This window comes from Triturus cristatus, chromosome 11 (genome assembly GCF_964204655.1).
Source record: "Triturus cristatus chromosome 11, aTriCri1.1, whole genome shotgun sequence".
Lineage (NCBI taxonomy): Eukaryota > Metazoa > Chordata > Amphibia > Caudata > Salamandridae > Triturus > Triturus cristatus.
The window spans coordinates 120,674,854-120,701,674 of NC_140594.1; the positions used below are offsets into that span (position 1 = coordinate 120,674,854).

The window sequence follows — 26,821 nt, forward strand, 5'->3', positions numbered from 1 at the left end:
CTGTGCTGAAGGGTTTGAGTAGGCATAACCTCACAATCAAGTTTGAGAAATGTAAATTTAGGTCTAATACCATCAATTACCTAGGACATAGCATTTCTGGGGAAGGTGTGAAGCCCAAATCTGAGTTAGTTGAAACCATCACAAAAATGTGTTCTCCCACCAATAAGTCTGACCTAATGAAATTTTTAGGGATGATTGAACATTATGCTAAATTTGTTAAGGGGTTTGCTGTAGCAACTGTGAACATGAGGAAATTACTGCGAAAGGGTGAAGAATTCTTGTGGTCTGACAGGTGTGAAGAGGAATTTGTGGCTATAAAGGAAAAGCTAGGGCTAGCTCCTTCATTGAAGAGTTTTGACCCTTCTGGTAAATCCATATTGGTGACTGATGCGAGTGAGAAGGGGCTGGGAGCCGTATTGAAGCAGTGTGGTGTTAACGGCATGCAAACCATAATGTTTCTGTCCAGAAGTCTTAGAGATCCCGAGACTCGATATTCAGTTGTGGAGAGGGAAGCTTTGGCTGTGTTTTGGGCGGTGAAGAAACTGAAGAAGTTCTTGTGGGGTGTAGATTTTGTGGTGCATACGGATCATAAACCATTGCTGGAGATTTTCAGTAAGAAAGGTTTAGATCTCGTTTCTGGTAGAATAACCAGGTGGGTGATTGGTTTACAGGAGTATAATTTTATGATCAAGTATATTCCTGGTATTGAAAATGGAGTCGCTGATGTTCTTTCACGCTTAGTGCCATGTGACAGTTTGCATGAGGACAATCCTGAGGATGAGGAGGATGATGAAATCGTCTGTGTGTTGGATCATAGCATCATTTCAGAGGATAGGTGGTTGGAAGAATTACAGAAGGATGCGACTTTGTGTAAGGTGATAACCTTGTTAAAGATAGGGTGGAGCTCAAATAAAGAAGTGTCGGATGATGTAAAATGTTTTTGGGGTGTACGGAATGAATTGTCAGTGGACAATAATCTGTTGTTTCGTGGGACAAGATTAATTCCTCCTAATAGTCTCAGGAAAGAATTAGTTTACTCAGTGCATGTGGCTCATTCGGGGTTGACTAAGTGTAAGGAAAGACTGCGCATGTCTTATTGGTGGCCGGGTATGGACAGAATGGTTGAGCGTGTCATTAGAGATTGTGTGTCGTGTGCCATCAGTGACAAATCTAAGTGTACGTATGAACAACCCATGGTTTTAAGGAAAAGCCCAAACGGACCGTGACAAGAGATTGCTTTGGTCATTGTTGGTCCTATTCAAGGGAAAGAATCTCAGACATATCTGTTGGTTGTCATAGATATGTATTCGAGGTGGCCTGAGGTATTCTTCTTATCGTCTGTCAATACTGGTAATGTGATTGAGTGTTTGAAGTGCTTATTTGCCAGGGAAGGCTTACCTATTTCTATTCTATCGGACAATGGTGTTCAACTGATTTCAAGGGAAATGGAGCAATTCTTATCGTCTAAAGGGATTGTCCATAACACTTCTGCTCTCTATCACCCAGAGGTCAATGGGATGGTGGAAAGATTTAATAAAGTTGTTAAAGAGACCATTGCTTTGGCGAAAAGTGTTGGAATGGATTGGAGAAAAGAGGTTATTGGAAAAATTGAGGAATATAGATTGACCCCACATACAACTACTGGGAAGACCCCTTTCTTATTGTTTCGGGGTAGACTTCCCAACACATGTGTTGAACCTTTTTGGGTCAATAAATATGAATTGTTAAGAGGTAAAGAGGAGTGTGATGGTGAAAAGATGTTGAGAGTTGAAGAGGAAAAAGGGAAATTAAGGAAAGCATACTTTGATAAAAAAACATGCTGTAACGAAAACTATTGTATGCGTTGGAGATTGGGTCAGGATTAAACGTCCTGGTTTGCTAGGAAGCTCTTTGTCTAAATTCATGAAACCTATTAAGGTGATCAAAACATTCAACAACGCAACTCAAACTCAGGATCATCGCATCTGGAACTTAAATAGGGTAGTTGTGTGTAGTGGGGAGTTGGAACGTGGTGTGAAGGTTGATTCAGATAAGGACAATAACATTCCTTTTCATGCTGGTGATGAAGTGGGTGAGAGTTTGAATTGTCCTAGGAAATCCTCCAGGGTGTCCATGAGGCCCAGTTACCTTGCAGATTTAATTTAAGCTTCATTGTTTTGTATTTTGCTGATTTTATTTAATGTTATTGATTTTTTGTTTTCTTCGTTTGGGGAAGGGAGATGTGTGGTATCTCACGTGAAGTGGCATTGAGGGGTTAACATTCTCATGGTAGACCTTGCTGATGTCATGGACTGTTGTACATTACAATGTTCTGTAAATCTTCAGTTACTGGATTGACTGCTGGCTGATGGATGGGATGGAGTAGTTTCTTTTCTGTAACTCCAGTTCTGTAGTAGGGTTATCTCTGTTATAGTCATAATCTAGTGAATGGTCCCGCCCATGTGCGTGGACCCCGGAGCAATAAAAATAATCTCTTAAGTTGTCAAGCCATGCAGACCTGCATCTACACTTAAGAGAGGATTCAAAGACAGATAATGCAGCCTATATCCACAGGCTACACTGTCCAGTACTTCAACTAGAAAATTCCACCAACATCCACCAACAGCACTGCCTGCCCAGCTTTTTCCACAGAGAAAAACCTGCCTCTACCAGCAAAAGCCTCTGAAATGATAGAGAGGGAGGAATGGACAGACAAGCCCCATAGGCTACCATTATGTGGCTCAGAACAGGATACTGTGCCTTTAAGAAAACTTTCCAGAACTTTTCCAGTATCCCAGAATGCACAGCAGGTCCCTTTTACTTTCAGTTCTTTTTGAAGGCGTAACACGCCAGACCTGTAGCATTCCTTACATTAACATTTATCTCTCCACCGGGGAGGAGGGCGGGCGCTTATGACTATAACAGAGATACCCCTACTACAGAACTGGAGTTACAGAAAAGAAACTACTCCTTCTGTAGTAGGGGATCTCTGTGTATAGTCATAATCTAGTGAATAGAATGGCAAGCCCATCCCCACACCAAAACGGCGGTGGAGAAGACTACAAAATAATACCACTACTGTGCGAACAAATTTCGCAGCGAAGTCTGCCCAACCTGAGCATCTGCCCTGGCATCCGTGTCCAGACAGTAATGCGCAGCAAAGGTATGGACCGACCTCCAAGTGGCCGCCTTGCAGATTTCTGCAATCGGAACATTACGCAGCAAAGCAGTCGTGGCAGCTTTGCCCCTGGTGGAATGAGCCTTAGGTTTACCCCCTAAGGTCTTATTAGCCTTTTGGTAACACAATTGTATACAGGACACAATCCACCGAGAGATGGACTGTTTGTAGGTAGCAAGACTGATCCATAATTGATAAACAATTGGTCTGACCTACGAATATCTTTGGTCTTATCAAGATAAAACTTCAACACCATCCTAACGTCCAGGGAATGTAGAGACCTTTCCGCTGGAGAAGAAGGATTCTGAAAAAACGTAGGTAAAGTTATGGTCTGGTTGACATGAAAATCAGATATAACCTTAGAAAGAAATTTAGGGTGAGTACGCATAACAACCTTAGCAGCATGAAATACCGTATAAGGTTCTAGGCAACACAACGCCTGAAGTTCACTCACCCTGCGGGCCGACGTAATGGCCACTAGGAACGCCGCCTTCCAAGACAGGTGCTGCAACGAAGCCTTGTGAATAGGTTCAAAAGGCTCCTTCATCAATCTGGACAGCACCACATTCAATTCCCATGAAGGCGAGGGAAGTCTGACAGGAGGGAACACTTTCACAGGGTTCTGAAAGAAGGAAGTCTGTGAAGGGCATTTCCTCTAAGCAGTCAAAGCAGCGAGATGGACCTTAATGGAATGGAAATTAAGGCCACACTGCGCCAAATGCAAAGGGTACGGAAGGATGACATCTTCCTTACATGTCGTCGGGTCAAAGTGCTTGGACTTGCACCAGATGCAGAACCTCTTCCACTTGTAAGCATAGGACGTTCTAGTGGAAGGTCGCTTAGCCTCCTTCAGTATATCCATACAATCTGCTGGTAGATTCAAATGGCCATATTGCACTATCTCAGGAGCCATGCCGCCAAACTCAAAGACGAGAGGTTGGGGTGCACCAACTGCCCCCTGAACTTCGTGAGAAGGTCCGGCCTGCATGGCAGCCGTATGTGAGGAAGGAGAGACCGGTGAAGCAGGTCCGTGAACCACCACTGTCTGGGCCATTCCGGGGCAATCAGGATCATCCGTGCACCGGACTGGGACAGCTTGATGAGCACCGCCGGAATCAGGGGAATGGGTGGAAAAGCGTACAGAAAGCTGTTCGACCAGTCGATCCATAGCGCATTCCCCAGCGTCCCCCGCTGGTAGTACCTGGATGCGAAGTCTCGGCATTTGCTGTTTTCGGCAGTGGCGAACAGATCTACGTCTGGAGTCCCCCACCTTGCGAAGACGTCCTCTAGTACTTTGTCGTTTATGACCCATTCGTGGTTTTCCTGAATCAGTCTGCTCAGTGCGTCCGCCTGAACATTCTGCACCCCTGGCAGATGCGTAGCCGTAATCGTCAGTCCTCGGGCCAGAAGCCAGTGCCAGATCGACTGCGCCTCCTGCGACAGAGTGCGTGATCTCGACCCCCCCTGCTTGTTGAGGTAATACATCGTAGTTGTATTGTCCGTCTGTACAAGCAGTGAGTTGGTCTGGAAGGACGGATGGAAGGCCTTCAATGCCAAGTAAACGGCTCTGAGTTCCAGGAAATTGATGTGGTACGTCGACTCCAACGGGGACCACTTTCCTTGTATCTGTAAGTCTCCGGAATGCGCTCCCCAGCCGTGGAGAGACGCATCCGTCACGATACTCTGCGTGGGAATGTCCTTGTGGAAGGGAACCCCCCTGAGGAGATTTTCCGCCGAACACCACCACCTCAGCGACTGAAGAGCATGCAGAGACAGCCGTATTTTGTCGTCCCAAGAACCTGTCCTCTGATCCCACTGATCCTCCAAGCACTCCTGCAGTGTTCTCATGTGCAGCCGTGCATGAGGCGTGAGGAAGATACATGAGGCCATCGATCCCAGCAGGGAAGACACCTTCCTCACTGTCGTCGATGGAGCGGTCATAAGAGCCTGAGCCTTTCGAAGGAGTGATAACCGTCTCCCCTCCGAAGGAGACACGCTTGCTGACAGCGTATTGATGGAGGCCCCCAAGTACTGTATGCACTGGACCGGAGTCGGGACAGACTTGGACATGTTGACGTGCAACCCCAGTTTGTTCAAGAGAACGCACGTCTTCTGGAAGTGCGCTTGTGCTTCCGAGAAGGAGAAGGCCTTGATCAACCAATCGTCCAGGTATGGGTAGACAAACACCTTGTTCCTCCGCAGGTGTGCAGCTACCACTGCCATGCACTTCAAGAAGGTCCTGGGCGCAGACTTTAGCCCGAATGGCAGTACTGTGTATTGATAATGATTGGCGCCGACTTGGAATCGCAGGAACTTCCTGTGCTTCTGTGCAATGGGCACATGGAAGTACACATCCTGTAGGTCTATGAGTCTCCTCGGTGCAGCTGAGGGTAAATCTGGTGCAACAATAGCATGCAGAATTTCTCTCTGCGAATCCATTTGTTTGCTTGCCGTAAATCCAGAATGGGCCTGAACTCGTTCTTGTCCTTCTTGCGAACCAGGAAGAACCGAGAGTACAGACCTCTTCCCCTTTGAGACAGAGGTACGTCTTCCACCGCCTTTTTCCTCAACAGGATGTCTGCCTCCGCCTGGAGCTCTCGCAGTTGATACTGTGAGCTTACCGGCGGAATCGCTGGAGGGGGGCTGATGAACCGAAGACTGTATCCATTGCAAACAATATTCAGCACCCACTTGTCCTGAGTAATTTTTCTCCACTCTGCCAGAAAAGATTGAACGCTTCCCCCCCACTGGAGTGGGTAACGGTTGCAGGGGAAGTAATCGCTCAGGGCCGAGACCCAGCCGGGCCCTTGGTCGCTGTAGCGGACTGCTGGCCTCCTCTACCCTTCTGGCGCTTCAGTAAGGGTTTCCGGAACTGCTGTTGCTGTTGTTGCTGCTGTCCCGAGGCCTGCCCACGCCCTCTGCCTGCAGCCCCGAAACGTCTCTGGAACGGGCGCTTTTTCTTCTCAGGCTTCTCTAACCCGACAGACTTCAGGGTCTCTGCCTCCGTCTTCATGCGGGCCATTTCGTCGTCCGCATGCTGGCCGAACAGGGTTTCCCCCGAGAAAGGCAGGTTGGCCACTCTTTATTGTGCCTCCGGTTTGAGTGAGGTAAGGCGAAGCCAAGCGTGACGCCGTTGGTTGATGCCATGACAATATCCATGTGCCGCTAACAGAGACACATCCGCCGCCGCGCTGATAATCTGATTTGACACCAGAATGCCCTCAAGCAAAGTCTCTAGAAAGTCCTCCTTCTTGTCGTGAGGCAGCAGCTCCGCGTACTACTGGAGAGACTCCCATAGGGCACGGTCGTAGCGCCCCAACAGAGCCCCGGCACTTGCCGTCTTCATGGTGGTAGAAGCCGTCCCACAGACCTTTCTGCCCGCCGAGTCTAGCCAACGGCTATCCTTATCAGGCGGCACTGTCGAGGAAGGAGTGGTAGCATGCTGCTTCCTTGCCGCAGTCACAATGACCGAGTCCGGTTTCGGGTCCATCCTCAGAAAGGTCGGGTCCGATTCCAGCGCCCGATACTGCTTCAGGAGCCTTGAGGGGGCTGGCTTTGTCACCGCCGGAGTGAGGAACAACTCCGTAGCGGGCTCCACCAATCCAGGCACTAGTGGCAGCAGGGGGCGAGGCAGGTGCTTCTTGTGCAGTGTCTCGAAGATCACGGACGTCGTAGGTGTTGGCACCGTCACCGTGAACCCTAGCTTGGCTGCACCCCTCAGTAGCACCTCCTGGAAGGAGACTACATCGTCGACAGGCGATACTCCCGTCCCTGGCAAGTCTGACAGCGTCGGCGAGTAGTCCCTGGCAGACGATTGGGTGCGGGATCTGGCTCCGCGCCTCCTGCGGCGTCGCCCAGATGTCGATGACGACCGTCCACGGCTCCATGATCTTCCTCTCCGTCCGGAGCGGGAGCGCGATCCGGGTGGCTTCGGCCGCTCAGCCGGCCTCGCAGGCGACGGTGGCGTAACCTGGTGCCGCGGTCTCGGAGTTCTCTTCGGTGGCGTCGGATACCTAGGCAACGACACCGACCGTGGCGGGGCCACAGGTGGGCCTGACGGTGTGTGAGGCGGGAGGAGGAGGAGGTGTATACACCACTGAGTACACCGAGCCCGGTGACTCCGTTCTCCTCCTGCGCTGCCTCGGTGTCGATGAACGCCTCCTGCGCTGCCTCGGTGTCGATGAACGCCTCCTCGACGGCGAACGCCTCCTCGACGGCGAACGCCTCCTCGACGGCGAATGCCTCCTCGACGGCGAACGCCTCTTTGACGGCGAACGCCTCCTCGACGGCGAATGCCTCTTCGACGGCGTACGCCTCTTCGACGGCGAACGCCTCCGACAGGTCCTCAACGTCGGGGATCCCCTCGACGGTGACCTTCTCCTCTTTGCCGATGGCGAACGGCGACCTCGCCTCGACGGCGAGCGCCTACGTCGGGACTGGTCTCGACGCCGATGACTCGACGGAGAAGTCGACGGCGTCGACGCAGATGATGATGTCGTCGACGGCGGACTGCTCAGCTCCCTCGACGTCGAGCGTCGACGCCGTTTCTCCCCAGAGCCCTGGGGAGACGGTGAACAGACTGCAGCCATCCCCCTCGACGCCGTAGTCGACGTCGACGGAGAATGGGGACGTTTGCTGGGCTTCCTGCCCCTGGGGAGCCCCCCAGGGGCCTCAGCATGGGCAGAACCAGCCCGTCCTGACCCACCTTGTTCCCTCAGCCTTCTGTCCTCCAGGCCTTGGAGCCTGATCTTCATCCTTTCTCTCAGGGTCCTGGCTGAGAAAGATTGGCAAATGTCACACTCCTGTGGAACATGGGACTGGGGAAGGCAGACGATGCACACCCTGTGTGGGTCCGACATGGCCTTCTTTCTCTCGCACTCCGGGCACTTGTCAAACAAGCCAGGCATGCTGACAACACAGAGCACACACAAGAAGGAAGGCAACAAGGTACTTAATAAGCACTTGAAAAGTGAACAAATCCAAATAAACCCTTGAAAAGGGAGAGCTCAATGCTCCAGGGTCCTGCTAGCAGGAGCCGGAAAAAAGAACTGAAAGTAAAAGGGACCTGCTGTGCATTCTGGGATACTGGAAAAGTTCTGGAAAGTTTTCTTAAAGGCACAGTATCCTGTTCTGAGCCACATAATGGCAGCCTATGGGGCTTGTCTGTCCATTCCTCCCTCTCTATCATTTCAGAGGCTTTTGCTGGTAGAGGCAGGTTTTTCTCTGTGGAAAAAGCTGGGCAGGCAGTGCTGTTGGTGGATGTTGGTGGAATTTTCTAGTTGAAGTACTGGACAGTGTGGCCTGTGGATATAGGCTGCATTATCTGTCTTTGAATCCTCTCTTAAGTGTAGATGCAGGTCTGCATGGCTTGACAACTTAAGAGATTATTTTTGTTGCTCCGGGGTCCACGCACATGGGCGGGACTATTCACTAGGTTATGTCTATACACAGAGATCCCCTACTACAGAACTTCTCTATTACAATAAACTTCCTAACTACTGTCTACTTGTCTGCCAAGTTTATTGTGCAAGATACTTCACTGTGTTTATGGTTAGCGTTGGTTATAACACCTCAACGTATGTGTAAAAAAAAAAGAGAAATGCAGCTAAAGAGGCCACAAGTAAAGTGCAGTTATGATTAGGAATTAAAACCGAAACACCACTGAAAACCAATTAAATTTGCAAGCTATGGTTAGGAGCAAAGTCCAAATCTCACACAACAGCCATGCGACCCATAATTCGCACACCAAATGCAATGCATATTCCCTCAATTTTACAAGCAAAATATAAATAAACAACACATATTAAAACAAATTAACGATACTAGTCATCTCTATTAAAGTGGGAACGGTGATGTGATATGTAATCTCATCTCTAAGATGATTTACAATATTTGCAAATGCATTGGTTTCATTAAGGTTGGGGTCAAATGTATTGCATTTGGTGTGCACAGAACCCTGCTCTTTCTCTGTACAACACATATCAAAGCAGTGAAAGCACCTTCCGTCCTGCAAGTTTGATCCGAGGTGTGAAGCTGCACAAGAACTGGCTCTTGGAAGTGTAGAAACTGCAAACAAAAAAACAAAAATGTCATTATTGAGATACAACAAATTGAAAGGTTAACATTTCTGGGATAGAGTAGGAAATGCACACACAGGCAAAGTAGGTAGGCTGAAGGAGAGAAGAGAAGGAGACCATCAAATCAAGTGGAAAAGGCAAGCAGTGATGGCATAGGGATAGTGACCGAAGGAAAAGGAAGAGGTGCAACTGGGAAAGAAAAAGAAACAGAAGGAAAGATGTCACAGGGAGAAGGAGAAGAATAGAGAAAATAGAGAATTAGAAAGGAAGGAAGGAGAAAGGGTGGCGGAAGGGAAAATGTGAGGAGAAAGTGAGTAAGGAAGTGGCAAGGAAAAGAAAAAAGGAGAGGAGGATGGGAGCAGGCATCACGTAGCAAAAAAGAGGAGGAGGCAATAGTGCAACAGGGAATCGAAGAGAAGGAAGAGGACATAATGTTGGCAGAGAGGAGAAGGAGGCAGCATTGCAACAGGAAAAGATAGAGGATCCAAGGATAGGATGTCACAGGAAAGGAGAAGAAAATAAGTTGGAAGGTAGCACTGCGAAAGAGAGAGAGTGAGGGCAAAGTTTGCAAAGGGAAGTGTATAGGATGAGAAAAAAAAAGGAATGGCAGGCGAAAAGCAAAGGGATAACAGGGGAGAGGAAGACACAAAGAGAAGAAGAGAAGAGGAGCAGGAGAAGGCTGCAACAGGGAAGTAAAGATGACAAGGAGGGGCCTGTAAGGGCATAGAGCAGAAGAAGAGGAAGGTGAGGCAGAGAGGATTAGAGGACGAGAGTAATGGTTGGCACAGGAAAGAAAGGAAAGGAATAAGTTGGGGTTTGGACAGCAAAGATGAAGCAAAAACATACAATTGGCTAAGAACACTTACAACCCCTCTTCTAACAGACATCCTTCACTCCTGTGACGTTTGCCCTGTGTTTGGGATCCTAACCACAGGCATTCCTACATAGCACCTGCCATACCACATTATTACCTGGGGTACATATTTTCTTCAATACACTGCTTCGCTCACCAGTGGTATACTATGTGTTTCAGGAGTGTGGAATTTACCAAATATCTACTTGTCAATGGGACAGATTGCTTCTTAAATCTACCTGTACTGTAACAAAATCCACTTGTCCCTTTGGTGCCATGTAGTTTGCCGACAAATTAGAGCAGCAATCTCATTATATAAGAGCACTGATAATAGTCTCTCTGATTATGCCAAGGCTCATACTATAGTAAAGTCTGAATTGTAGAAATTCCCTTATTGTGCCAGCTTTCTGCAGACGGCATGCTGGAATTGGAGATAGCGGTAAGCAATAGTTACAGGGTTGGAATGTCCTTTTGAGTCGGTGCAAACCTACTAGCTTGCATGTTTTAGGTGTTTTTAGGCCCAGATCTCTGTACTGGGGTGAATGTATGACATCGTTCTGCATTCTGTCCATCAACTGTTGTTTTTGCATTAGGTGTTTTTACCAGCTCTTCTCTAATCTTCTCCTATACTGAGAAAGGTTGGAAACGTACTCCTTGACAAGGTCAGAAGCAAAACGTCTTCCAGGGTTGAAAAAAAGTGGTTGGAGGGAAAGTGAACTTCTAAACGCTCAACAGATTTTTGCATGAGCAAATCTACACATGAATACTTGCTCGTGCAAAATGGAGTTCACAAATATTTTCTAAGAGCATGATTTCCAAGCCTACTTCCATAAATTTGTGTGAATTCATGAAAGCCGTAAATCTGCACTAATGCATGGGCGTATACCATAGAAGCACCTTTGTGATTTTCATTAAAAAGTTGGGCATCAAATTAGGTCTGGTGCTAACCCATATCTTTGGTTTTTATTGAAAGTGTATCTCTTACTCTATCAGCTGGCTTCACTGTGACTGCATTCTGCTCTTTCACCAGAAGCATATCAGCACAAAGTTATGTTCACTGCCAGGAACAGCTGTCGCAATGCGTGCTTTTTGAGACCAATTTTTTTTTTTTTTGTGACAGTGCTTGTTATAATGCCGATGGCCCTGCAACAATAAAGTTTCACAAAAACCATGTCAAAGCAAGACATACATTGAGAAACCCAAAAGGCTTACCACCAATTGCAGACCATTGGCTTTGCCAGTGCTTGTTTATTTTCTTGTTTCCCATAATCTTGTTAAAACGGATTACACAGATTTTCCATTATGAATATTTTTGAGGAAAGATTAGCATGTATCAACACATTTTACTAACTGATGCTTCAAAGAAATGGTACCTTAAATTTTCAGTAATTTAGCAAAACGTGTTTTTTCCCTGGTTGTATTTGTGAATATTTTATTTTGAAAGTAAAGCATTATCAATCTTGCTTTCAAGCTTCTGCAGATATTTGCATCTTATCAAAGAGAATTCTGGGAACATTATACATATTGTTAAACTTTGAAAACATATGTACCCATTTTTATGATGAAACTACTGTCAGCAGTGCAGTCCGAGCTTACAACATTTCATCTGAGCACTCACGCTAATAGAGGCATTGTATTAATAAACCACGAATACAAGTTCGAATAGCATTACCATAGGGGCACAAATATTATCTTAGCAGCAGACTATGCCCTTCCCAGATCCATAATGGGTTACTGTAAACTGGCAGCCATAGGGTTTGTGCTGCAGGGGCCGGGCCCTTCTTGTCCCAAGGACAAAATAAACACAGAAACATGTTGTCCTTGACCTCAAACAATATGCCCTGGTGTTTGTCGCTTTTTTCCACCTCCATCACCTGGTGTAGACAGCTTGAGCAATGCCATACTCTCTTGACATCACCAATCTCTTCCTCCACCACTCCACTCACTTAAGCATATGCCTACTACTCTCTCATTTACACAAACAGGGTGCACAGAGCAACAAGCCCTCCTACTCTTCTAATTTCTCCCCACCTGTGGTTGATCCAGTGTGGGATGTTGTAGTCATCTCCCAGGCGAGAATCACCAGGGCCACTACGGTTGTGTAGCTGCAAAGAGAATTAAAAAGTAATATTAAACAAATGGGGAAAATTAATGATTACCACCCAGCTACCACTTTCAGGCGGTAAACACTGTGAAGTCAACAAAATGAGCCAGGATCATTCCAGATATGCCATGCCGTTCATCTCCACTCACTTCTCAACATGCCTGCACCTTCCTGATCATCAGACATGCCTGGCTTAAACATCTTTTATACACAAAGATGAGGGCGAAAATGGAAGTGGGACCGCAGGCTGAGAGGTAGAGAATAGCTTGACACTGAGTTCAATGGGATGGAAGTGTAGAAACATTGTGAATTTAGGGCACATAGTGCAGTAATGTGTTTTTAACACACAAGAAGAGAAATTGTCACCTAAAACATGCTGGCACATGATTGGTGAAATTGTGCATGGAAGAAAGGAAGGACAGGAGAATAAGCAGCAGAACCCAGAGTAATACCAGAAATTGGGTACAGGAGGAGCGAGACCAATGGCAGGTAAGAAAGAAAAGAAGACTGAGCCACAAAGACAACAGCAGAAGCAGAGCTTGGACACAGCATCAAGGACAGAGCAGGAGGTCATGGAGGGCACAGGAAAATTGCACAGACTGAAGAAAGAAATTAAAGATAATCAACAGATAAGAAACAGAGACTGGGCAAAGAGGAGAGGGCAACTGGTGAGTAAAAGGGTGCACAGAGGAAATGGTAGGTGGGCACAGAGGTGCAGTGGAGGGCACAGACGATCAAAAGACAAATGATTAAGCATCATAGAAGGAAGCAAAATCAAAGATGGAGAAGGCACATAGCACACTACAGGAAGTTATAAAATTGCATAAAAATTGGGCTAGAGGGACACAGGGAGAACACATTGGAAGAACAGCACATTTGCCTATTTGTAAAAGCAAAGGGGAAAATAGCACAGAGAGACAATTGGATGGATGGAGGCACAAAAGGAGAATAGGTGAGCAAAGAACACATGTTAGAGGACATGGAGTCGGTATGGAAAGAAAAGAGAGCAGTGGAAAAGCACGGATGGTAGAGAAGGGCACAGCACAGAGCATGTTATTATTGTGTGAGTACAGTAGGGAGAGCAAATGGTACAAAGGGAAAGCACAGCGGTACAAAAGGGGGTGGTGATAGACGGAGCATCAGAACCAATCAAACACTCACACCCAGTCAACAGATCTGGGTTTGATCCATCACCGTTCTTTAGCCCACTCTGCCACCCCAGTTCAGACATGGCCATATGCAAATCAGTCTGACCCTGTGCCTCATGGGAACAGTCCAGCCCGAACTGCCAAGCTATGCCTTCCCTGGACCGGAAACAAGCTTCCTAGGACCGGTTTCTGGCATTTCAGCCGTCTTCAGCCAGGCTTGCTTGAATCCAGTGGCAAAGTGAGCAAGGGACTCACGTCTGAGCATACCCTGCCAACTTATGGCGAACAAAGCGGTACAAAAGGGGGTGGTGATGGACGGAGCATCAGAACCAATCAAACACTCACACCCAGTCAACAGATCTGGGTTTGATCCATCACCGTTCTTTAGCCCACTCTGCCACACCAGTTCAGACATGGCCATATGCAAATCAGTCTGACCCTGTGCCTCATGGGAACAGTCCAGCCCGAACTGCCAAGCTATGCCTTCCCTGGACCGCAAACAAGCTTCCTAGAACCGGTTTCTGGCATTTCAGCCGTCTTCAGCCAGGCTTGCTTGAATCCAGTGGCAAAGTGAGCAAGGGACTCACGTCTGAGCATACCCTGCCAACTTATGGCGAACAAAGCGGTACAAAAGGGGGTGGTGATGGACGGAGCATCAGAACCAATCAAACACTCACACCCAGTCAACAGATCTGGGTTTGATCCATCACCGTTCTTTAGCCCACTCTGCCACCCCAGTTCAGACATGGCCATATGCAAATCAGTCTGGCCCTGTGCCTCATGGGAACAGTCCAGCCCGAACTGCCAAGCTATGCCTTCCCTGGACCGCAAACAAGCTTCCTAGGACCGGTTTCTGGGATTTCAGCCGTCTTCAGCCAGGCTTGCTTGAATCCAGTGGCAAAGTGAGCAAGGGACTCACGTCTGAGCATACCCTGCCAACTTATGGCGAACAAAGCGGTACAAAAGGGGGTGGTGATGGACGGAGCATCAGAACCAATCAAACACTCACACCCAGTCAACAGATCTGGGTTTGATCCATCACCGTTCTTTAGCCCACTCTGCCACCCCAGTTCAGACATGGCCATATGCAAATCAGTCTGACCCTGTGCCTCATGGGAACAGTCCAGCCCGAACTGCCAAGCTATGCCTACCCTGGACCGGAAACAAGCTTCCTAGGACAAGCAGTTCGGGCTGGACTGTTCCCATGAGGCACAGGGTCAGACTGATTTGCAAATGGCCATGTCTGAACTGGGGTGGCAGAGTGGGCTAAAGAACGGTGATGGATCAAACCCAGATCTGTTGACTGGGTGTGAGTGTTTGATTGGTTCTGATGCTCCGTCCATCACCACCCCCTTTTGTACCTCTTTGTTCGCCATAAGTTGGCAGGGTATGCTCAGACGTGAGTCCCTTGCTCACTTTGCCACTGGATTCATGCAAGCCTGGCTGAAGACGGCTGAAATGCCAGAAACCGGTCCTAGGAAGCTTGTTTCCGGTCCAGGGAAGGCATGGCTTGGCAGTTCGGGCTGGACTGTTCCCATGAGGCACAAGGTCAGACTGATTTGCATATGGCCATGTCTGAACTGGGGTGGCAGAGTGGGCTAAAGAACGGTGATGGATCAAACCCAGATCTGTTGACTGGGTGTGAGCATTTGATTGGTTCTGATGCTCCGTCCATCACCACCCCCTTTTGTACCACAAAGGGAAAGCACAACAGTGAGAGATCATGAGGCTAAGCCACAAAGAATTGACACTCTGTAGTAGAAAAGAGATTAAATGAGTTGAGGTGAGAGTATAAAAGAGTAAAGGGTAGGGAGTCTGAGCGGGAGAGAACTCCAATTGGGGAACAGCAGGAGTGAACAAAGAGCACAGATGGAAAAACAATAGTACAACAGGATTGATCAGGGAGCAAGGTAGAACAGTGGGTGGGTACACAGGCACAGGAGAAAGTAGGCATACTGCAAAGCAGAGAGGACCAACAGGTAGGGGAATAGCACACATAATATAGGGGAATGCTTAAAAGAATAGGGTTCAGAGGATAAAGTGAAGCATAAAGATAATACAGTAGGAGGCCACAAAGGGTTGAGTAGGAAAACACAGCAAATGCCCCCACAGGACAGAAGCAAAAGGGAAAGCGGAGCACAAAGCACACAAGAGGAAGGTGGAGAAGGAGCACAGATGGCCATTACCTTGAAAAGAGGGACAGCATGGAGAGGCTGCTCCCCCATACACACCAAATCTACGCCGATCCCTGTTGGTAAGAATACAGGCAGTCAGGATGTGTGTGTGGTGAAGCAGCATTACAACATAGCGCCATGCTGGCTTCAATTAACCTAACTAGCTTGCATTTCCCCCACAGTTTCTCTCATTTTAGAATACCACAATTATCTGTAGCCCCCAGCATGAATTATTTGAGAAATGTAACTTAAAAGAATTTGAATGAAAAGGTTAATTATAAGGTGAGAAGATCAAAAGGTATGTATTGCAGTAAAGAAACTGTTAGAATCTGCTGATTTCAATAAACGGCTAAAATATTGAGTCAAAAAGTTAGACAGGTGAGGGGCATGGAAGTCAATAACCAAAAAGGCAGAGCAAATCACATGTGAGAGACCTTAGTATGAAGAAACATTTGACTACATTGCTGGGCATCAGATGCATTGGTCATGTCACATTTATCAATATGCAGCCAGTGAGTAATTAATATGTGGATAATTGATTTCTTCTGATTTTATTTCTAGGCATCAAGACTATGAGTAAGGGGGGGGAGGAGCCTAGCGCGCAACCAAGATGGCCGCGTAGGCTAAAGGCTCCCGAGGGCCTCCGCAACCTCCCACGTCTATCCTGTATTAATCCTGGTTTTATTGACGGGCTTTTGTTGGTGAGCTTGAGCTGAGGTGACATCCGTTGTCCAAATCCAAATCGGACTCCGGGAACCGGAATGGTCGCGATCTGAAGTTTGCGGCCTGCTCCTGCCTTGGCCCCGAACTCGAGTGGGTGAGGTGCCCGGGTACGAAGTGAACAACAGCGGCAGGCAGGATCTGGCCTGGCACGTACCCCGCACTTTCACTTTCGTTTTTGAGCCTGCTTGCTGAAATCGACTGCGGGACCTTGGTTTCTCAGAGGAGCGTGGCTGGCTGAGCGGTCGAGTGTTCGGCCCGGATTTCTGACGATAGACGGGCCTACAGTCTGACGGCGGTGGTCCCTTGAATTGGCTGTCTGGTCCCTATTCCTAGTGTTGGCAAGTGCCAACCTCGGTGGTCATCGGAGGATGGCGGCGAGACTGGACGGAGACAAGCAGAAACCTAAGATGACCCGGCGTGGAGCTTATACCCAGGCTAATAATATGGACCGCAATGCGCAGTCAAAGGGATCCCCTAGTGGATCGCATAAGTCGCCGGAAAGGTCCAAAGATGTCTCGGGCCTATCGGCTGAACTGACTTTGCTAGACGTCATGGGCGCCATTGAAGAGATGAAGGCTACAGTGGGTCAACAGTTCGATACCCTGGCTCATAAATTGGATGCAGTCCTGATCGATGTCAATCTGGTCAGGGCGGATCTGTCCAAAACGAATGAGCGGGTCAACTTTTTGGATCGCACTGCGTCGAGCCTAACTACGGACGTAGCCGCCCTACAATCTGAGGTTCGCAGGTTACGGCTAGCCAGGGACCTAACTGACCGTCGACTGGAGGATTCCGAAAGCAGGGCAAGGCGAAATAATGTTCGTATAATCGGGGTACCGGAACGATCGGAGGACCCTGCGGCTGACCTTTTCGTGGAGGATCTGGTGGTCAACCATCTCGCACCCAAGGGCCTGAGCAAATTTTTCGCGGTGGAGCGGGCTCATAGAATTCCGGGTGGTAAGCCGAAAGTGGGTGCCCCCCGCGGCCTATAATTGCTCGACTCTTTAACTTTCGGGACAGGGATGCTATTCTTCAGACGTCGAGGGTGAATGGGCCGCTGAAGTTCGAGAACACTAACGTTAGCTTCTATCCGGACTTTACGCAAGCGGTACAAAAACAACGACTGGGATTCTTGGGTGTCAAACGGCGCTTGAGGGACATGGAGCTGAAGTACGCGATGCTATTCCCGGCCAGGTTGCGTGTTGAGTTCGAGGATCGCTTGCACTTCTTCGACCGGCCGGAGGCGGTTGGAGACTGGTTGGATACCCTGCCTCAGAAACGAGGTCGAGATGGACAGACGCCGGAGACCGGAGGAGGCTCGGCGGAACAGGACTAGAACTTTGGTTCCCAGTGCTGGACTGTGGTGGCGGCGGTTTGTACCTTGGCTCAATGAGACTTTTGTCCGGTGTAATATGCCCTCAAATTGCTCCGGGGTTGTGGGGAGCCTATTGGGGCCCTTCCTCCTTCAGGGGTTCTTTTTGTAGTTCAGTATATATTAGGGCGACAGGCACACTGCAAGTTGGGGGGGCTGTCCGGGCTCAAGCAGGGGTGCAGGGAGGGGGAAGTTGTGGTTGGGATATCGTGGGGGAGGGGGGGTGTTGGGGGTTGTTTGTTTGTTTTACAAGGCAATGTGACGTTATTTGCTGACTTGTGTGGGTCGTGTTCTCCGGGATGTGGGCATCATGCACGGGAGCGGGGTGGGGGGTAGGGGATTGAGAATACTCTCATGGAATGTGAACGGACTGGGGGACAGGATCAAGCGCGGGGTTGTATTGCAGTTTTTGAAACGGATCTCGCCCGACATTGTTTTCTTGCAGGAGACGCATCTTATTGGGAACTCCTTCCATGCCCTGAATAGGCGGGGCTATCGCCTGGCTGTTCATTCTGGTTTCACTTCTGGCTCTAGGGGAGTGGGTATTTTGATTAGAACCTCTCTCCCGTTGGAGGTAGACGAGGTGCTCCACGATGATAGAGGACGATATGCTGCGTTGGTGGGGAGATGGGAGAGTAGAACTGTTTCGCTTGTTACTGCTTATGTGCCACCGGGATTGCAGACGGCTACATTTGCTGATTTGGGAAGATTGGTCTTGGGACTCCCTGGGGGGGTTCTGGTGCTAGGGGGTGATTTTAACGCTGTTGTATCCGGTACAGATGACCGTCACCCCCCCAGGGATCTCCCTAGGGCCCAGGCTTGGCTGGGTGGATTTCTAGATACACTAGGACTTATAGATTGCTGGAGACTGATGCACCCTGGGCAGGCACAATACACCTTTCATTCGGGGGCCCACAGGAGTCTCTCGAGACTTGATTATATACTTATGCCGGCGATCCAGGCTGGTATGATTGGGGAGGTGCGTCATTTAGCCCGGGGTATCTCCGACCATTCCCCTTTACTATTGCAGATGGAGGTTGTCCCTAGGGCTGAGGGGAGAGTGGCGCCCATTAACCCCTGGTATTTGCGTAATCCTCATATTCGCGCAGAACTGGTTAAGTCCATTGATCAATACTTCAACGACAATGTGGGGTCAGTGTCGTCGGCTGTCTCCCTCTGGGAAGCTTATAAGACTGTGATCCAGAGGCAGGCCTTGTCTCTCATTTCCCATGATAAAAGATGCGGGAGGGAGGAGGTGGTTCGCCTGGAAACTGACATGGCTGAGATGGAGGGGGACTTGGAGCGGGGTGTTACGGATGAGAAATTGCACGTTCTCAGTCTCAAACAGTCTGATTATAGAGCGCTGGTCACGGATGCTGCTAAAGCGATGAGTCGAGAGCAACAAGGGTGACTGTATGATGTGGGGGATAAGGCCGGAAAGCTGATTGCTTGGTTGGACAAGAAAGAGAGAGCGAGCAGAGTGGTGCCGGTGGTGGAGAGAGTGGATGGCGTGTGTGTGACCGACCCTGTAGAAATTGTTGATTGCTTCGCGGATTACTTCCGCGGGGTATACTCTCCGGCCTCTGGGCGTTCGGAGGAGGATTCTCGTCTGTTACTTCGAGATATTGCATTGCCGTCTCACTCGGAGGCTGATAGAACATTGATGGAGGCGAAGTTGTCGCCGGATGAGATTGCTTTGGCCATTCGCTCTATCGCTTCTGGTAAGGCCATGGGTCCTAATGGTCTTCCCATTGAATTGTATAAGTTGCGTCCAGATAAGATAGCGCCGTATCTCCGTGACATGTTCCTCGCTGCACGGGCGGAGGGCTCCCTCCCCCCTGACCAACGTCTTGCCACCATAGTTGTGATCCATAAGGAGGGGAAGCCTCGAGATCGTTGCGCCTCCTATAGGCCTATCTAGCTGTTGAACGCGGAGCCCAAAATTCTGGCTAAGGTGTTGGCCAATCGTCTGGTTCGGGTCGTGGGTGACTTGATACATCAGGATCAGTCCAGTTTTATACCTCATCGTAATACCGCCCTGAACCTGCGGCGATTGCATGGCGTGCTGGCCAGAGCGGAGTTTATGAGTGAGCCGGCCATCTTAGCGTCATTGGACGCGACCATGGCGTTCGACACTTTAGAGTGGCCGTATATTTGGGCTGCGTTAGCGAAATTCGGGTTTGGCCCTGAGTTCATTGGCTGGGTAAAATTACTATACGCTGACCCATTGGCGCAGGTTGTGGTGAATGGCAGGGTGTCGGCTCCCCTCGCGCTGGGGAGGGGTACGCGACAGGGTTGTCCGCTGTCGCCCCTCCTTTTTGCCCTTTCTTTGGAACCTCTCGCTGCCTGGCTGCGTTGGGAGCCGTCGTTGCGAGGCATTAGATGGACGCCGGAATTTGAGGACCGTGTCTCCCTTTATGCGGATGACATCCTTCTGTATCTCACCTCCCCTCGAAAGTCCTTAATTGTACTGGTGGACGTATTGAATTCCTTTGGTCGTAACTCTGGCCTGGTTATTAACTGGGCAAAGTCATGTGTCTACGTCCTCTCGGGCGAGCCCCCCCTCCTGCCCCGGTTCTGCCCTATTCAGATTGCGACACTAGGATTCAAATATTTGGGAATCTTTATATCATTGGATCCCACGGTCCGTTATGAGCGGAACCTTCTTCCTCCGCTCCAGCGCTTGAAGGCCGACGTCGCGAGATGGCGACGGCTTCCGCTCTCGCCGCTCGGACGGGCGGCATTGTTTAAAATGATGTCGCTGCCTCGCTTCTTGTACGCTTTGCAAAATACGCTCGATGTGGTGCCGGCCCGTTACTTCCGTGAGGTGGAGAGTCTTCAACGACAATAGTTTTGGGATGGGCGACCACGGATCGCTCTTGCCAAGTTGACACTCCCTTGGTACGACGGGGGTGTTGCCCTCCCCGATATCAAACGATACTATTGGGCGTCTCAATTGACGGCGGTGAATCACGGGATGTACGGTCCTGATTTGAACCCGGCCTTCGAGATGGATAAATTGCTACTGCCTGGTGGGGATTACAATAGAGCACTGTACTCGGCGACTCCGGAGGCACGGTTGACAGGACCAACGCGAGTCGCGGTGCGTGTCTGGCATGCGGCGAATGCTGCGATGGGGTGGAGAGATCGCCTGACTCGAGCGACGCCGTTGTATGCCTCCCAGCGGCTGGGTTGTTTGTGGAAAACGAAAGGCTTTGAGAAATGGGATATGATTGGTATAAGTAAGGTGGGTGACCTCTGGGCGAAAGGAAAATTTAAAACGTTTGAAGCGCTCAAAACTGAATATAACTTGAATGATAGGGAGTACTTCCGGTACGCACAGGTATATCATGCTCTGTGTTCGGTTTTTCCGGACGTTGCTGCTATCCCAGAATATTCCCCGTTGGAAGATAGAGTGTTAGACGGCTATGTGCCCGACAGCACTATTTCTCTGATTTATAAAAAACTCATTAATGATCGCACGGACCTGCTGACCCAGTTACGGGAGGCATGGACAGCCGACGGATTGGAATTGGACGATGAGGATTGGGTATCGGCGGTGGCATCCCCGAAAGAAGTGGCGATCCCGGCCCGCCTTCGATTTGTGCAGCTGAAGATAATCCATAGAGTGTATGTCACAGGGCCTGGTTTGATACGTATGGGTTATTCGGTGGATGGAATGTGTAAGCGTGGCTGTGGCTTGTTGGGTACTCTCCTTCATATCCTATGGGAATGTTCGGAGGTTGTACGGTTTTGGAACGGAGTGCATACTGTAATGGAGGAGGTCACGCATGGTGCTTTGTTACCAGAGGCCAGGAGGTGTTTGCTGAATGTCTGGGAACCGAATGACTATAACGCGGCACAAACGCAGTGGGTGACTCTGGGGTACATGGTGGCCAAGCGTAATATCGCACAGCTGTGGGGCTCCCCGAGGCCGCCTACGGTGGCGGTATGGAAGGAGAATATGGACTGGTGCATGTTCAGGGAAAAGACGGTGTATGTGGCCAGAGGCAAGCCAGGGAGATGGACTAAAGTGTGGGGTCCATGGAATTCCTATCGTGGAGGTATCTGCGCTCCGCCTCTGCCGCTAGAGGTCGACGTCGCTCTGTCCCCCTAGCCGCGCATTCCTACTTAGTTGCGCAAGGTGTGCTGTATACTTTGTTCTCTTCTCCGCTGCCCCCCCACTGCCACCTCCTGACATAAGTTACTCCAGATAATGTGGATCTTCCCCCGTCCTGGGGAGCGCACGCTGCTATTTAGGACTCTCATTGCCTTGTTGGTGTGTATCTGTTGGTATGTTTAAATAGAAAATATGAAACCGTTCTTTCTAATTGCTTTTGGACTACGGCCTCGGCCTGTTACAGGTGCTCACGAACATCTGGGGGCTTTCGCTTATGGTTTATTTGAATGTATATGGCGTTGCTTTGCTGTCCCCCGGGCTTTGTAGCGGCCGGCCTCTGTGGTTGTAGTCCCTTGTTTGTATCCTTTTAATGTGTAATAAAGGTTTCCCAAAAAAAAAAAGAAAAAAAAAAAAAAGACTATGAGTAAGACCATGAGTTAACATAAAATTGAGATAGACAACACAACAGACGAATCTTATGAAGAGGATGTCTTACTATTGTACTTCATCAAAGCTCTCTCCTGGGGATGCTCCTGTTTACCATTGTCCCTGACTTCCTCACTCAAGGTATCTTCCTAGAAGCCCTCAAGACAGACCAAATCCTCCCGCTCCTAAAGAAACCTACACCATACCCTGATGATCTAGCCAATAACCAGCACATCTCTCAATCAGCATTCATGAGCAAGATCAATGAAAAAGCAGTTCATGTTCAACTCCAAGACTAAATCAATGCTAACCATTCCCTGCACAAGTACCAGTCCAGCTTCAAATCATGCTACAGTACTGAGACCGCAACCTTTCACATTGAAGATGATGCCCTCTTTACCACAGATGAAGAAGACTCCATCTCCTGATACTGCTGGACCTCTCAGCTGCCTTTGACACAGTTCACCATCCCATCTCATCTGCACCCTGGAGTCTCAAATGGGAGCCACCAGCAATGTCCTTCACTGGTTCACTTTCTCCCTTTCCAAATTACTCCAGTTTTTCACATGGGTACCTCCACGTCACACAAGATCCCCATCACATGTGGAGTCCCCAGGGCGCCATACTGTTTAAAGTCAACTTTAACCTCTGCATGGAGCTGCTTGGTGATCTATTCACAGAGAACAGCATCAGGATTCACTGATATGCCAACGATCCAAAAGTCTGCGGGGCGTGGCCTGAGGCGTCAAGATGGCGGTCGCACTCTAAGAGTGCTCCGGACCCCTCCGTCATCCACCTCATATCCCGATGCATGCGGCTGTCATCAGAGTTCCCTACCTGCTCATGGAGATCCCCCGGACGCCACACTCTGCATTGGTGTGCCCGGACTGCTGCTGGGGGCTTCAGGCGCCCTGTTGTGATCTGGCTCCCTCGAGGCCCTGGGGCCGCAACATGGCAGGCGCTGCCGCGATCGGCAGGTGACCGCGGCAGGATCCATTGGAAGGCGCTGGTCGACGCTGCTTCTCCTGCCCGCTGGTGCCCCCACAAACCTTTGCCTGGCCTCCAAGTGCTGCCTTGGCCGTCCGCCGCCTTGTCTGAGGCTCCGGTTCCCCCACGCATCAGGCGCGAAAGATGGGGCCTCCGTCGCCCACGGCCGGTGAACTGTTGAGCCGGGCACCCGCCTTGGGGCTCTGCGGGCCAGGTCCGACCTGTGGAGAAGTGGCGGCGCTGCGAGTGGTGGTGTGAAGCAGAGTGTGCAGCGAAGAGAGATCAGCTGGTGAGTGGGGCCGGGAGTGGGGATTGGCTGTCGCGTCGGGCAGCGGCGCGGGAGGTCGTGCTGAGGCTTCTCACCTCCCCCTCCTTGTGGCTCCGGTGCTGCGGCCTGTTTGTACTGGGGCATTAGAGTCCCCCCCTGGTGTCTGGGATCAGACCATTTTCGATGAAGTGGGCTGGCCTGGCGGGGGGAGTTAGTGCCGATCGGCTGCACTTTGCACGCAGCGGAGGCCCCCTCGCCCCCCGGGTAGCCTGTGGAGTTGCTGGTGGTGGCCTCGAGACCCGAATCCTGCATCCCTCAGTGTACGGCCAGCGTCTCGGCTGGCACCTGCTGAGACACATCGGCGGCGGTGGGGACCGCCTGCGGGCCCTCTCACCAGGCAGGCCCTGGGCTGCAAGACTTGAGTGTGGCCTCCACCAGAGAGGGGACCGGTTGCCGGTTCGGGCAGCGGCGCAGACGGACGAGCGTGGACCCCCCCTCATTCCCCGGTCTGGCGCTGTGTACCATTCTTCACCCCCTCCCTGCTGTGGGGCTGACTCCCAGAGCGCTGGTGTGTGCTGACCTGGCTGGCTGACGTGGTGTGTGATATCCTGTGTTTGCAGGTCTGGGCCTCCTCCTTGCTGATAACAGCGGCCTACCACATGCGGCTGACCTCCTACCCAGCCAGAGGGCGTTATCACCCCTGGTGAGTGGGGTGGGGACTGGCTGTAGGTTCAGACAGCAGCGCGTCCGAAGGACAAGCCCCCCTCAACAGGACTGGTGACACGGAACGTCTCTCCCCCCCACCCCCCATTATCGCCAAGAACCAGGGTTTGGGGACTGCTGTCTCTCGGGGTGCTGAGGAGGCCATCCCATGCGGCCCCTGTTGTGTGGGGGACGGCGAGGCCGGCAGCACGGCCCGCTGGGTAGGTGGTGCTGGACCTGCTGATTTGCCATATCTGTGGTCCACCCTATCAAACGAGGCTCCCTCACCACTGGGTGGCTGCCTGTGTGGTCCGGGGCTCCGCACATGCCCCCGGAGTAGTGGCCTGGGCCCTTCGAACGCTGACGGGGGTTGTGGCCTTCCGGCAGAATCTTCTGATTGCTGGATTCCTCACAGGCCAGATCACTGATACCCAACCAACGACAAGAGCTGTCGCCAACTATGGGGAGAGACAAGGCTCCTAAATCCACACCGGCCCCCACGCAGACGAAGATGGACCGGTTCACTATCACCGAACAGGAACCTCCTGGGAGGGCGACTGGGGGCCCTCCTCCCCCGCAGGGCAGGGATGTCAACACCATCCTTCAGTCCATTAGCGCTTCACAAGCGTCTGTTGAGGGGAAGATTGGAGGGATTAAGGTGGATGTGTCCCTCCTCCGACAAGACTTTCGTAACGCCACTGCGAGGCTGACGGAAGCTGAGTCTCGTATATCCACTGCGGAAGATGACATCGCACAACTGAAAAAACAAGTGGCCCACCTCCGCGCACATACCAGGGAGCTCCATCGGCGGGCAGAGGATGCTGAAAACCACGCACGCTGCAACAACCTCCACTTGGTGGGGTTTCCAGAGGGGGTTGAGACGGGTCAGGTGGCTACATTTGTCCAGGCTTGGTTCACATCATGGATGCCTGCAAACACCTTGTCATCTTGGTTTGTGGTGGAAAGAGCTCACCGGTCCCTTGCACCCCGGCCACCCCCGGGCGCTCCGTCTCGCCCCATCATCCTGAAGGTCCTTAACTTCAAAGACCGGGACGCCATCCTGAGAGCAGCGCGTGCTGCAGGTCCTCTCAAATTTCAAAACCACACCATCATGGTATTCCCGGACTATATTAGTGAGGTGCAAGAACTCTTGCGCTCTTACACGGACGTTAAGAAGAAACTGCAGGCTCTTGGCCTACAATATCAGCTCCAATTCCCTACACGCCTGCAAGTTATTTTTCAGAACACAACGCAATTCTTTGATTCACCACAGGCAGCATGGACATGGTTGACGGAGGAACGGCCGCTCCATCAGAGGCGTGACCCCTCCCCGTGGCTCGCAGGCTCCCAGCCCAAGGGGCCGCGGTCGCCGGGACGCCGGCGCCGCATGCAATCCCATAGGGGGCGACAGTCACAGGCGGCAGCGCTTCGATCCTCGAGTGTGGCAGCCCATGGACATCGAGACTCCTCCAGCCAGTCGGGCTCTCCGCCTCACACCCGGCACCGCTCTACTGAGGACCTATCCGGACCATCTTCGTCACTAATCCGGGTGCGATCTCCCGGACCAGACTCAGACCTATCTCGGATTCCTACTCTTTGAGGGCATGCTGGGTTCGACATGCTCTCCTTTTAACACCAGGGCGGGTCGTTCCCTCGCTGGGGTCCTCGGACATTAGTAGACTACTAAGTTCATTCACCTTGTTCTAATGCCGCTCCATTGCGGATCCGTTTCTCCTGGAGGGGTCCTCCACGCACATGATACGAACGTTGTAGTTTGGTATTGTTCACATGGGGGGTCAACAGATGCTTCTGTTACTGAAGTGTAGGGGTGGGGGTTGGGGGAAGGTTTGGGAAGGTTTCTTTCCCTGTGTTGTTTTTGTTGTTGTTTCATGTTTCAGCTACCACGGAATGAAACATGCTCATCTTACTGGGGATGGCTATGCCCTTAAAGCCCAAGACTACCCACATCGTCCTGGACCAGGTATCACCTGTCATGAGCACTAATGATATGCCTAGGGAGTCTCTCTATGTGTTGTCGTGGAACGTCAAAGGCCTATTGGACCGACATAAACGCACGGCGGTCCTGCGCTATGTGCAACGCCTTCACATAGATATCCTCATGCTTCAAGGAACACACCTCCTAGGTAACTGCTGTCCCTTCTTGACCCGCTACGGGTATGATAGAGTCTGGCACTCTGGCTTCTCCAGGAGCTCCCGAGGGGTGGCCATCCTCCTGAGACGCACCTTGCCCTTCGTCCTTTCCCAAGTGCTTCACGATCCTCAGGGGTCATCCGTGACTGTCTGTGGGTCATTGGCTAGCTCCACCCTCACCCTCATGTCTGTATATGCCCCCCCTCGATGCTTGCGCCCACACTCGCACATACCGCTGCCCTGCTGAACAATATGCCAATGAGTAACATGATTATTGCGGATGATTTTAATGCAGTTTCCTCCCCGGCACTCGACGCAACGGGTCCGCCCGCTGCTTCCCGAACGGAGCACGCAAAACAGCTAAAAAACTGGTCCAAGTCCCTGGGACTCTGCGACGCATGGCGCACATGGCACCCGCGCACCACTCAATTCACACACATCTCCACGGCCCACCACACACAGGCACGTATAGATGCGATCTTTGTCCCTGTAACCGACTGCTCTGGCATTCTAGATGTCCGCATCCTGCCTAGAGGCATTTCCGATCACTCTCCAGTAC

General features: G+C 50.7%; 1 protein-coding gene across 11 annotated transcripts in view; it reads right to left on the reverse strand.

The window, feature by feature from the left end:
- Positions 1-26,821, reverse strand: part of DEPDC5 (DEP domain containing 5, GATOR1 subcomplex subunit) — a 628,116-nt gene that overhangs the window by 487,369 nt on the left and 113,926 nt on the right. For all 11 annotated transcript variants that reach the window (XM_085634591.1, XM_085634584.1, XM_085634590.1 and 8 more), the window contains exons 16-18: positions 15,526-15,587; positions 12,119-12,192; positions 9,157-9,223 (exon numbers count right to left, since the gene is read on the reverse strand). In XM_085634591.1, the coding sequence (XP_085490717.1) occupies positions 9,157-9,223; positions 12,119-12,192; positions 15,526-15,587 (203 nt within the window). The remainder of the gene's footprint in view (positions 1-9,156; positions 9,224-12,118; positions 12,193-15,525; positions 15,588-26,821) is intronic.